The sequence below is a fragment of the Dama dama genome, chromosome 19, assembly GCF_033118175.1.
Source record: "Dama dama isolate Ldn47 chromosome 19, ASM3311817v1, whole genome shotgun sequence".
In the NCBI taxonomy this organism is placed as follows: domain Eukaryota; kingdom Metazoa; phylum Chordata; class Mammalia; order Artiodactyla; family Cervidae; genus Dama; species Dama dama.
In genome coordinates, this window is record NC_083699.1 from 75,091,279 (window position 1) to 75,105,030 (window position 13,752).

Here is a 13,752-nt window from a genome sequence, read left to right on the forward strand (position 1 = left end):
TTTCCTCCATGCAATCATTCTATGAGTCAGATAAATATGAAACGTAATGAAGAGTGATACCTGCCTGCCCTGGGAACAAACTCCAAAATTCTGGTCTTTCATCTCAAGAACCAATACCCTAGAGAGCTTTTCCTTCTGAACTTACCAAAAAAAAAAAAAAAAGATCTACCCAGTATCATGTAAGTGACCTTTTAAACATGAAAACAGAGGAAGTGATTTAAAATTATAAACAGCATTCAGGTCAAATTTCAAGCTGAGTAGAAACCTGATCACGTACAAACTCGAGAGCACCCTAGAGCTAATGGAATTATCTACTTCATCTTGCTCACTTCAGAGAAGAGGAGACATGTCCCCAGGGTGGGGGTGGGGGACTGGCTGAGGTGTCCAAGGTCACAGAGCAAGTGTAGAGTCAGATGGGCCTCCAGAGAGTTACTGCTATTGCTGGGCTTTCAAACGTTCTCCAGTCTTGCTAGACAATACTGAGCCTCAATTTGGTCTCTGTTTAAAAGTATTTAAAAGAAAAGACCTAACAGAAGGGGCAGCATTCCATATTTTATCAGGCTCCTACAGGTAATGAAAGCCACACCACCCCTGCTTGAAGCTGCCAGCATCGAGCTGGGTCAATGCAGGTGCCACTGTGTCTGATTTATCTATTAAACCAGCACCACCCACATCACTAGCCATGTGCCGTGGGGTCACTGAAAGGCCACACAAGGAAGCAGGTACACCCTTGAGTCACGAGTCTACTGTGAATTTCACATTAGATCATTATGAAATAAATAGCAGTATTTCATAATAAAGTAACATTATTTCATAATAGCCTTTGTTGGCGAGGTGCATGAGGAACCGTCTTTGCCAATAAATAAGCAATGATAAAGCCACTTTATTCAAACCAGGCTTCTAAGCCTCAGCACCCCTGGCACCTTGGGTGGATAATTCTTTGTGGCGAGGGGCTGTCCTGGGTCCTGCCCCACACATAGCGGCACCCGGGTCTCTGCCACTGGATGCCAGCAGCGCCCCCCTTCTCCAGCTGAGAAAACCAGCAGTGGCTCCAGATGCTGCTGACTGTCTCCTAGGAGACAGTCACTCCCAGCTGAGAACCACATTTAAACACTGTTTTCCAGTAACAGAAAAACACACTCAACCTTTCGGTCTTTTTATATGATTGATTATTGGTGTCCAGGAAAACTGTAGTCTGTAGATCATAAACATTTGACCCCAGGGTAGGATATAGCTTGTTGGCTGGTTACAGTCAAGGCCCTCAGGAGCCTGAGGCTTACCCCGTCCTTCTCTGAGGCTGGGCTCACGTTCTGTCCTGCGTCTGCTATTGTTTGAGCCGCGCTCAGACACGCCCTGCTGCTCTACAGATGTGCAAGTTCAACATGGGGTTTCAGCAGAAACTGCCTGTCTGGGCACCAGACACCCAGCCACCCACAGGGTCCTGAGCTGGGGGAGTGGGGCCCAGGGTTGGATAATAACACAGTCCGGGTGGGTCTCAGCAAAGAAGGTAAACATTTATAAGGAAACCAGAGATCCTCAAAGCTCTAAAATCTCTCTCTCTGAACAAAAGTCTCTTTGGACTAAAGGCCTTGGTCCCTATAAGCCTTTTTTTTTTTTTTGTTAAACCTGGTTGGACTGACACAATAACCATTTTTAATTGGCCAATCACATATCCTAAACCCGCTAACATTTATCACCTTCTTAGGCCACTTCAGAACTGGATCAAGAATGGGGTAATGATGATCATATGTAACAGATGCCGGGAACACAGATGGGCCCTCTTCTGAGAATCCTACATATACTAACTTATTTAACTCTCATCACACCCCTGTGAGTTAAGAACTACTGGTTTCCCAGTTTTGTAAAGGGTAAACTGAGGCCCGAGGAGGTGCAGTGACTTGTCCAAAGCCTCCTGAACGAGTAGTCAAGCCGGGGTCGAATTCCAGCAATGTGTCCCTGGAGTCCACACCCCCAACTGCCAGGCAGGACGGCCTCTGGCAGGCAGGGGAGGCGCTGGTCCAGCTGAGCTGGGCATCCAGTGGACACGCCAGGCACACCCCGTGTGAACTGCTCTGACGCCAGGCAGGTTAGTAAACAGACGACAGCCCCTGAAAGCAGAGGACAGGGTGCTCTGCCGGGCTCGCGGAGTGGGGAGCTGCCAGCACCCTGCTCCAGAGTGACCAGGTCCCTGCAGGACTCACCCGTGCATCGAACCCCGGGCCAGGAGAAGCCATCTGAGGACAGTCTGCCTGGTCAGCAGGACGCCTGGGGCGTGCGTTGGCTCCCACCTCGCCTCACCTCTGAGAAGAGACGAGAGGACCACTACCTGTGGACCAGGCTGCATCTTCAGCATGCCTGAGCCTCGCTCTGCACCCAGCGGACCAGCTGGGTCGTGCGGTCCCAGCCAGACCTACCTCAGGTACATGCCGACGGCGTACGCGCACAGGAAGGAGTAGTCCAGGGCTCCGAGCAGCTGTTGATAGTTTTCCTGATCTGCATGGGTCGAGAAGCAATGGGAGAGCGAGAGTGTTGCTTAGCCTTTCATTAAATGTCCCTGGATGTCCAGGAGAGGGGCAGTGAAATACTGACTTCTGCTGGCTAGGGCTGGGTGGTGTCCTCAGATGGTAACACAGAAAATGCAGCAATGGGAAATAAAGTTGCCATGTGGCAACTTATTGCTACATAAATATCCTCCCATCAGGTCAAATCCCAATCGCTGGGATGAGCCTGCAGTTTATTCATTCTGTTTCACGTTACCCTGGCTTTGCTTCAGCACCACCACCCCCCAGTCCTGCCCCGGCCAGCCCTATAGCACAGCTTTCTTGTTTCCGCTCACAGCTTATGCCCTGTCAGTCCTGACTTCCAGCTTTGACAAATGCAACCTGCAAATGACCTTCACTAGTGCATGCATGCTAAGTTGCTTCAGTTGTGTCCGACTCTTGGTGACCCTATGGACCCTATGGACCACCAGGCTTCTCTGCCCATGGGATTCTCCAGGCAAGAAAGAATACTGGAGTGGGCAGCCAAGCCCTCCTCCAGGGGATCTTCCCAACCCAGGGATTGAAACCATATCTCATTATGTCTCCTGCTTTGCAGGAAGGTTCTTTACCACTAGCGCCACCTGGGAAGCCCGACCTTCAGTAGATCTAATCACTAACCCAGCATTCCCCAACCTTTTGGGTACCTGGGACTGGTTTCATGGAAGATAATTTCCCCACGTACCAGGATGGGGGGATGGTTTCAGGATGACTCAAGCGCATTACATTTATTGTGCCCTTTATCTCTATTATTATTATATCAGCTCCACCTCTGATCACCAGGCAGTAGATCCTGGAGGTTGGAAATCTCTGCACTAAGGGACAACCCTGCACATGGGCACTTGGAGACACAGCAGCAGCTGAAGGCGGGAGACTGGTTTGCTGGGAGGAGGGACCAGTTTGCAACTGGAGGCATGGCTGCATCTATCCAAGGGCATCGTTACCACTGCTAAGATGAGCTGGGCTAGGGGAGCCAGGCCAGCCAGCCAGCTCTGGTCTCCACCTGTGGAGGAAGCCTTTGGGGTGAGCACGGGGGCGGGGGTGGGGGCTGGGGAACAGATGGAGAACTTACCAAATGGGGCCCAGCCACAGTCAGTCCCATTGTCTGGGAGCTGGTAAGCAGGGGCATCTCTGGCTTTTTGGCTCTGGCTGCTGAATCTGACTTTCCCATCATTTGAAGCCGTGCAGTAGCTGTGCAATTCACCCTGGGACACCCGTGGGGTGGACAGAAGCCAGAGAAAGAGAGAGAGAGAGAGAGAACTCAGTGGGGTTCGGGGGTGTAGCGTAGGGACAGCCATCCTAGGGTGACTGCGTTCTCAGGGGATAAGGCACCCCTGGGGCAGTGTCTCTGCAGGACCCACTGCACATCTGCTGATGAGGACCTTTCCGGAGCTCCCCAGCGCCCAGCCCCTCCTGAGCACAGACACGGCCAGCATAGCCCGTATGGCCACCCAGAGACCACCGCTCGGAGCAGCCGGGCCGCACCCAGGACCACGTGCCCAAAACAGATGCATGGATCCATCTTGCTGTATTTATATCACTGAAACAAGTTTCAGGTCCACATGAGGCTGAATCTCAAAATAAGCCTGACACAGAGGAGCATGCTGGGAGGGCTCTGCTCACGAGCTCAGGAGGAGGGAAGAGAATCCAGGTGACACTGAGAGGATCGTGGTCATTTAGAGATGGTGGGGTGATGATGGGGGCCAGGCACAGGGAGCCCTCGAGAGCTGGACAGGGGCCAGACCTCGACCTGGGGGATGACTTCTGGGTGAGCATATAATATTTGTCAGGCCAGACACTGAGGTCTGTGGACTTTACTTTGTGCAAATTGTATCTCAAAAACATGCCTAAAACCAGCTGAGGGTGCTCCTTAGGGAGGAACACCCATGTTCAGAAAAGTGCCGTATGGCAGCCCGGGCCATCGTGGTATGGGGACCTGAAACACGTGACTTGTTCCTTGAAACACGAGGAGTGGCAGATAGGACTCCACGCATCTGCCGGGCAGCCTGGGGAATCACACAGCAGGTCCCTCCCCAGGTGGCCCCCAGCTCTCACTTCTTTCTTGCTGTGGGCTTTCTGGGGCTTTCGCTACACGTGGCTCAGATGAACCAATCAGTCAGGTATGAGTGAGGGTAGAAGGGAGGTGTCCTCAAGGCCAGAGAGGTGGCCCTCAGGGGGAGCAGAGGTCCTGAAGGGGCCAGGCCTGGGGGATGTCAGAAAGAGGGCCCCGGCAGGGGCATCTACCCTGGGGTCAAGACCCACAGCAGCAGGACTGCAGCTGGCTGGACCCCAGTCCACCAGATGGGGGCAGCCAGGAGGCCGGCCCACCGCCTCCGCTTCGTGGACACCCTACCTCTTCAGAAGGGAGTCACCAAAGAGGCTGATGTCCTTTAAAAGGCCGCCTGGCCAGGGCCGTGGTTAGCCAGAGCGGACACCTCCTGATTTTACACGGACACACACCCCTGAGACCTGGCCTGGCCCACAGGACCCAGAGACTCTGGTCACATGGCTTTGTCGTCATCACTGGGCTGTCCTGTTATAATATAAACATGGCCCTAAAACCAGCCAAGGTTCTGCTTTTCAAACTCAAGGTAACACTCAGCAAAGAGCTTTCCTTAGCTGAGGTCATCCTCCCGGTAGTGGGGGTGGGGCACCATCACCATAGGGTCCTTGGGCACCCTTGGGCCACTTGAGAAACTGGTGGTGTGACTGTGAACTCAGGACGGGGCCTGGAGAGCCTGCAGCCCTGCCTTTCTCCGTGAAGTTGGATTTCAGCACCTCCCCACCCACCTGATATAAGCATCTTCTGTCTTTGCCCTCAGGAGCTGGGTGTGTCTGCCCACCTTCCCCTGATGCTTCTCTCAGAAGCCAGAAGCCATCAGGGCCAGGCCCACAGATGCCACCGTTGGTCTACTCACCTTTCACTGAAGGAGCCCCAGGCAGGACGCGAGGACCCCATAGGCTGTGTGTGTGTGTGTTGAGGGGGGGAGAACCTGTGAGCAAGGCTGGCATGGGGTTCCTAACACCCGCCTCTCATGGAAGTCTGCGAAGAGGACCACTGTAGACGCAGCTCCCACTGCAGGTCCACACCCTCTTTCACCATCCACAGGGGATGGAAAGGATTAGAAAACACCCATTTTTGTTTCATCAACAAGCAGGAGAGGGTTCCTGTTTTGATTTGGTGTTGCTGGTCAGGGGCACAGCCTCTGAGCCGGGATCTGGGTGCCACTGTTCCGGCTTCCAGCCTCGGCCGAGTCACGGGAGGTGAAATCCCACCGTCTGTTATGGAGCCAGCACAGTGCAGCCCACCCCAGCGCTGCTGGAAAGCTGAGCAGGTGGAGGTGTGTGTGGAGAGCTCGGTCCTCGGAAGCACTCAGAAACTGGCTGAGCTGTGAGTGTTGGGGTCCACCCGCACTGAGGCATCCTGACACCTCCAGCTGCCCCCCTCTCATTCAGCTCCCTTCTCCCCCGGCTCCTTCACATGAGAAGTGCAATCTCCACCCCATCCCATGGAAAGGCTGCAGCAAAAGCAAGAAAAGATTGAAGATTACTTGAGAATAATGAGTTCTGAGGATATTCCCAAAACTTGGTGTTTGCAGGAAGATAAGGATTAATAAAACTAAGATTATCTTAGTTTGTAAAAACAAAACAAACTCACGAGGTGAACTGATTCTTACCGTATTATCAAATCATTTGGGTGGAGGGGGGGAGCTAGTCTTCTGTTTTCATAAAGGCAGTCTCCTTTGCAAATTTTTTACACATAAAATTAATCAAAACACAGCAGGCAGTTATTAAAAGTCAATCAATCAGAAGACAACATGGCAAACAAGAAATAAGAGTTGTGAGATGCCACGGGAGGAGGAGCAGAATGGAATGTTCTTGGTACTCAGGGCTCGTGACTGTTTAGTAAATGTCTGTGTGATACACAATGGAACGGGAACAGCAAAATAAACCACAAAACGAAATGAACTGCCACAGTGATTGGCAGGTGGGGGGTGGGGAGCAAGAGAAGACATGTTATCAACATGATGGAAGGAGGCAGAGAACAGCCATGACATCACAAAGCACTTTGTGTGGGGGAGGGGCAGGGACAAGCGTGGGTGACATGCACCGGCCCATCAGCCATTTAGGCATAATTGTCTTTTATATAAATGTACATTAATGAAGACTCTGTGCTTTAAACTCCGAACCTGAGCAACTACACTCTGAGAAACTGTTTGCTCATTCATTCCAGAAACATGGGTTTGCTCTTGGGTTCTCTGACCAAGGCCTCCTTGAAGCTGCTCATTCTAATGGAGGAGGTAACCCGGGGGGAATTAGGAAGGGGTCCAGAAGATGCTGACAGGTGACAATGGGGTGGAGGGGTGGCAGGAATCAAGCAGGGGACTAGGGCCTCATCAGGGAGATGGGGTTGTGTCAGCTTCATTCCACCTTTGGATCACACATGGAGTTTAGTATGTGTGAGTACACAGATGCATGCATGTGCACATACAAGTGTGTACATAATTTATACCGAGTGCATATGTTTAGAAAACTTTCTAGAGTTCGTTAGGTTGTGTGGGTCCATTTATTTTAACTAGTCCTTCATGCTCCTTTTATAAAGCTCTGGGTTAAGAGAACTCTTGGAAGCATTATCCAAAAGCAGTCCTAGAAGAAAAGTGAAAGTTCTGGTGCCCGCTCTGCTCTGAGTATTGGTGTCCCACCAAATCCACATGTTGAAACCTAATCCTGAGGTGATGGTGTTAGGAGGGGAGGCTTGTAGGAGGTGATTAGGTCATGAGGGTGGAGCCCTCATAAATGGGGTTAGTGCCCTTTTAAAGGAATCCCATGCTACTCTAGCATGGAAACATATACATTACCCTATGTAAAATAGATAACCAGTGGGAATTTGTTGTATGACTCATGGAGCTCAAACCAGTGCTCCATGACAACCTAGAGGGGTGGGATATCGGAGGTGGGAGGGAGGTTCAAGAGGGAGGGAACATATGTCTGATTCATGTAGATATAGGCAGAACCAACAAAATATTGTAAAGCAGTTACCTTTCAATTAAAAATAAATAAGATTAAAATATTATCTATGGTGAAACATATCACCAGCCCAGGTTGGATGCATGAGACAAGTGCTCGGGCCTGGTGCAATGGGAAGACCCAGAGGGATTGGGTAGAGAGGGAGGTGGGAGCGGGGATCGGGATGGGGAATACATGTAAATCCATGGCTGATTCATGTCAATGCATGACAAAAACCACTACAGTATTGTAAAGTAATTAGCCTCCAACTAATAAAAATAAATGAAAATAAATAAATAAATAAATAAGATTAAAAAAAGAAAAAAGGACCCCAGAGAGCTCCGCAGCCTTCCAGCATATGAAGCTACGAGGTGGCTGTCTGCTGGCTGAAAGAAACTGAGGATGCTGGCACCATGACTGGGGAAGTCCAGACTCCAGGACCATGAGAAAGAAACGCCTGCAGTTTGCAGCCATCCAGTCTGTGGGGTTTTGTTACAGCAGCAAGAGTGGACGGGATGTGCTCAGAGCGGGGAGAACAGACACGCGGAGCCCCCTTTACAACAGCACCTGGGGGCGGTCGGCTCACCTGTGTCACAGGCGCCACATGAAAACACATCTGCATATGCAGACACACGCCCACTTACACAGGTGTTCAGAAATACACAGAGAGGCCTTGGCGTCACTGCCTATTTTTTAATGGGATCATTCTACATGGACTTACGTACACTTTCACTCTTCTTACTCAAAAATACCTCTGAGGAATTTTTCTGCATCAACTGATTTTGCTCTAATTAATTTTTAAAGTAGTTGTACATATCGGAATATGAAGTTACTATAATTTGTTCAAACTTTCATCTGCTGATTAAGTTCACATAACAGCCAGGGTTTTTCCTACCCCCTTTTACCTTTTTTTTTTTTTTATTGCCAGTAAAGCTACAATAAAGATGCTTATTCCTAAGTGCTTTTATTTTTATCGACAAAGTTCCCAGAAGCAGGAACTGAAGGACAAGCATTTTTAATGTCAACAGGTGTTACCCAGACACTTTCCAAAAGGTTGTAGACCCTTCACATCTCGCAAGGGCTGTCACTGTCTTGTATGCTTTGCCCATTAGTGGGTGTAAAGTGATGCATTGTTACTTGAACTTGCACTTGTAAATATCAGCAAGCTTGCACACAGTTAGTACGGCTCCTGAAACTCAGATCCCTTGTCTGTGAACTGCCTCCTCAACCCCTCTGTTCATCATGGCTTTGGGTGTCCCCACATTACACCCCTAAAACGGACATGATCTTGTTCTTGGATTTGTACTTTTTATTTTTCACGTTTAAACCTTTAATTCATCCATCTATTTTGTACGGTAGAGGTTCAATATTATGAAGCTTCCAGATGAATCCCCACTTATTAGCTGAATTCTCCTTTCCCATCACCTCTGTCTCCATGCTACTGTGTTTCTACGGTGTTTTCTATCCCACTGAGCGCCTTGTTTGTTTTCAGGCAATTCCATAATAATTTGATCACAGTGGCTTAAAAATGTTTCCTTTTCACACTTTGGTCATTAATTCTTGGACACTGTTTTCATGCTGGAGTGGGCTGCTGCGCCTCCTCCAGGCGATCCTCTCACCCCAGGGCTCGAACCCGCGTCTCTTCCTTCCCCTGCGCTGGCAGGCAGGTCCTTTACCACCAGGGCCACCTGGGAAGCCCATATAAACGCTGAGATTACTTAATTCCATTGACAAAGACACTGCTGAGACTCTCTCTGGAGTTGCATCCTATTTAAATACAAATACTAGGAAGAATGGAACTTTCCAGATAGCAAGTTTCCCTCCAAAGCCAAGGCGTGCACTTCCAGTCCCTCAGGCTTTGCTTTCTGTCCGTCTCTGGACTTCAGAGCTTTCCTCTCCTGCTCCCGTGTGTGCAGAGACAGCTGAACGTTCACACTCAGATCGGTCAGTGTCACCACCCCCCTGGAGAACCTGGATCCCAGCAGCTCTCCGGAGAACCCCCTGCTTTCCGGCTTTGGTTCTGGCACAGCCCAGGGCAGGGGGCGGCAGGGAAGAGTCCCTTACAGAGTGTCCCTCCAGCCTCTAGGCAGGAGGCGGGGCTAGATCTAGAGCAGCTGAAAAAAGAATGAGGTTGTAACCCCACCTCCTCCCAGACCTGTTTTCATCTTTATCACCTATTTTTCCTTTTTGCTGTCTACTAAAATCAGAGAAAATGACAGATATCAGCAGTAAGTCTAAACAGAGTAGCCTCATGCTGACATGACATGTCAGGTTACTATAAATGACATGAAAATATGTGAATCACTATATAATTCGCCACCCCTGGTGATCAAAATTCTAGGGAAGCAAATATATTTTTATTCGTTCATAATGTGTTAATAAATATGGGTGAGAGATAATTCAAACTGTCCCGTGGGTCAACAGGATCATTACTACTTCTAGATTTATAAATAAGATGAGCTAAATCAGGCATGTGAAAGCCTTGTAAGGCATTACAAAGGAAGGTATCACATGTAGTGGGACATGTCATCCATCTCAGAAGACCAAGAAGCCCCTGGGTTCTGACTAGGCTAATCCACAACCAGGCGCACTGAAGGTGCTAAGTCAGACCATCTGTGTGTTGAGGAAAACCTGGGGGTGACGCTGTGAATGTACTCGGGTATTGGCTCCCGCATTGCAGACAGACGCTTTACCGTCTGAGCCACCAGGGAAGAGGCCCTGAAATCCTGAATGTTCACTGGAAGGACTGATGCTGAAAGGGAAGCTCCAATCCTTTGGTCACCTGATGGGAAGAATTGACTCATTGGAAAAGACCCTGATGCTGGGAAAGATTGAGGGCAGGAGGAGAAGGGGGTGACAGAGGATGAAATGGTTGGATGGCATTATCCACTCAATCGACATGAGTTTGAGCAAGCTCTGGGAGTTGGTGAAGGACAGGGAAGCCTGGCATGCTGCAGTCCATGGGGTCACAAAAAGTCAGGCAAAACTGAGCAACTGGGCAACAGAGACCCTGAGCCAGCGAGGTTAAGAGCAGGGACCCTGAAGTCAGCCAACACCCATGGAATTCACCTGGCGTGGCCCCAGCCTTCATGGAGGAATTAGGCTCCAGAGCCTCAATTTCCTCAAAGGGACACTCTCAGGACAACTGTGATGATGATATTAAACAAGGGGCACGTGCACCTGGTCAGGCTGGGGGCTCAGGCAGTGGTCGTTGCTGTGACTGATGAAAATGCAACTAAGCTGCTCACAGGACCGCCTCATCATTAAGCCCCAAGCCCCCATCAGGGAAGCCGGGAGAGTGGCCTGGAACAATCCCTCCCTGGCTACACGGGGATGCGCGTGACCATCAGAAGGAGACCCTCTGGTATCCAGCCCACCCCAGTCCCAACACAGGCCCTTCCCCCATCACTGCTGCTGCAGGGTGACAGCTGCCCTCCAGCTAGCACGTCAGGCGCTGGCCCCAGGATCCAAACCCAACTTTTTGGGATGGAACCTGGACCTCAGGAAAGCTCCAGACCTCTCTAGCTCCTTCTCTAGCTCTAGACCTCCTCTAGCTCAGCACTCACTAAGGCCCCTTCAACCGTCTCTCCCATTTTCATAACTTGCCTTTTTCTTGAGTCATATGTTTATTTCTCTAACCAGGAAGACAGGAAGGAGTTGTATTTAAGTTTCCAGGGGTGGTTGGTCCTTGGTACTGGTTTTAGAGATGCTGGTAGAGTGGATAAAGGCCCATCTCTTGCCCTGTCCCTTTCTCTCTTTTGAAAGCCACATTTTAAGGTCTGCAAACATTTCCATAGTTATTAAAACTTGGCATATCAAAAAAAGGGAGAATATTAAAAGTGACTTGAAGGGCTGGGGAAATTCCTGCTTACTAGAGCTCAAGGAGGGACTGCAGAATCCTTGGGGTGAATGGACTGTGTTTCACATCCTGTGGGAATTGCTAGAGAGCAGGGAGCACAGAACTGTCCAGAGAAGCACCAGCCTTGGCGCTGCCACTGGCCTGTAGACCACGAGGGCAGCTGCCCAGCACTCGGGCCCCTGGGGAAGCAGAGGATGCACGACCACAAAGGTCAGAGGAATTACAGTCCTGGCCCAGCACCCCTGTCAGCGAGGAGAAACTGGGGGTGGGGGGGCGGGGAGGGTTGCGCGGTGGAGGTGGGCGGTCGAGCTGTAAATGAACTATCTTTGGCCCTGGATGAGTTCCTTGTCCTTCTATAATAAAGAGTAAAAAGTCATTCAAGCCTGCTGACAGTCTGCAGGCAAAATGATGCCTTTCCAATTCCTGCTTTTCCCCCAAGTTATAACTGGCTATTATGTAGGAATGTCTACTTTAATCTCCTTTTCTTCAAGTCGAGTTAAATGCCTGCTTAATAACTCCTGCCCACCCATCATTCACCCAGAAACCCAGTGTTCTAAGAATAATGGAGAAGCAGAACCACTGTCAGACTTAGAATGAAAACCTAATGACTGCAGAAGCAATTTGGGGAGCAATTTTAGATCAGATATATTTGGAGAGAAAATTCATATAAGACAGAATAGATATTTAACTAAGATCTAGAATTCTGGAACGGTCAATGAATATAACTGAAAATATACTACCCCTGAAATTATAAATCCTAAAACCATTTTAGAGATTTTAAATTCAGGAGAAAGAGAAACCAAAAAGCAGAGCAGCAGAAGAGCTTGCTTCTCCAACAATCCATTTCCTCCATTTATCTCATGACTCTCTCCCACACTCCCCTCCCCCACAAGTGGCTCTTAAAGTAACTTGCTCCTTATAGAGATTACAGGCAGGAAATGAACCGAGTGCTTTGAATGATTTCTTACCTTAACTATGCTGATAGGCTTTCGAGATAAGTGAAAACTTGCATACAGCAAAAATGTCAAAATAAAAATGAAGGCTCTGTACCTGAAACACAAAACAGTGGCAGGGATGACATAAAATAAGATAAGATGCCATGTGATACAGCAGTCCCACTCCTGGGCATATGCCCAGACAAAAACAGAATTCACAAAGGTCCATGCACCCCTATGTTCGCAGCAGCACTAGTCACAATAATCAAGACATGGAAACCTAAACATCCATCGACAGATGAATGGATAAAGAAGGTATGGTGTGTACACACACACACACACACACACACACACACAGTAGAATATTACTCAACCATTAAAAAGAAGGAAATGATGCCATTTGCAGCAACACAGACGGACCTAGAGATGTCCTACAAAGCAAAATAGGTCAGAAAGAGAAAGACAAATACACATGATATCACTTATACATGGAATCTAAAATATGACACAAATGAGCTTATCTACAAAATGCAGACAGATTCACAGACACAGAGAACAGACCTATGGTTGCCATGGCAGTAACCACAAGGGGGAGAGATAGAGTGAGGGCTTGGGATTACCAGATACAAACTATTACATACAGAATGGATAAACAACAACATCTTACTGTATAGCACAGGGAACTATATTTAATATCCCGTGATAAACCATAAAGGATAAGCATGTGAAAATGAACATAAATATGTATCATGAACATATATCACTTTGCTGTACAGAAATTAAATGCAACATTGTAAATCAACTATACTTAAAAAGATGCATTAAGAATACATTGCAACTGTATTCTTAAATTTCCTTATGTTGTATGCTATTTATTCAGTCCTATATCAAAGATGAATCCTATATATCATATCACTACAATAGTATATTTAAAACATGTGCCACTTTTACTTTGTAAATTGAAATTAAACATTCATGGGAAAAACTAATCAAAGAGGAATCTAGGACCCAGACGTACACATGTGTTTAAAAAGCAGACAAAAAAAAAAAAAAAAGATCATTTAGTTTGTAACAAAATTAACTGCAAGTGACTTACAAGCCTGCTATCCTGGGCATTTAAGATCATATTTATTCTTTTTTTACTTTTTAGCTTCTCTGCAACTTTTTAGCAGGACACAAGAAATAAAGAAATATAAATACTTCACTGACCTCAGTGAGACCAACTCAGTGATGCCAACAAGCTATGAATAAGGTCAATGACATAAAAACTATTGGCCAAAAGCCCTGGTTTATGAGAAAAGCAGTTTGAGAGGAAGTGCTGAGCTGTATGGAGCGACAGACAAGATGCTCTAGCAAGAAGATGAAAGTTTATTCTAGTCTGAACGTTTGAACCATGCTATAGAAAAACAACCCT

General features: G+C 48.2%; 1 protein-coding gene across 3 annotated transcripts in view; it reads right to left on the bottom strand.

Moving 5' to 3' along the window:
- The window catches only part of SLC37A1 (solute carrier family 37 member 1), a 71,757-nt gene that overhangs the window by 42,933 nt on the left and 15,072 nt on the right, over positions 1-13,752 (bottom strand). For 2 of the 3 annotated variants that reach the window (XM_061167525.1, XM_061167524.1), the window contains exons 3-6: positions 12,372-12,453; positions 3,610-3,742; positions 2,415-2,493; positions 2,202-2,300 (exon numbers count right to left, since the gene is read on the bottom strand). In XM_061167525.1, coding sequence (XP_061023508.1) covers positions 2,202-2,300; positions 2,415-2,493; positions 3,610-3,742; positions 12,372-12,453 — 393 coding nt within the window. The remainder of the gene's footprint in view (positions 1-2,201; positions 2,301-2,414; positions 2,494-3,609; positions 3,743-12,371; positions 12,454-13,752) is intronic. The other variant, XM_061167526.1, reaches the window with a different exon arrangement.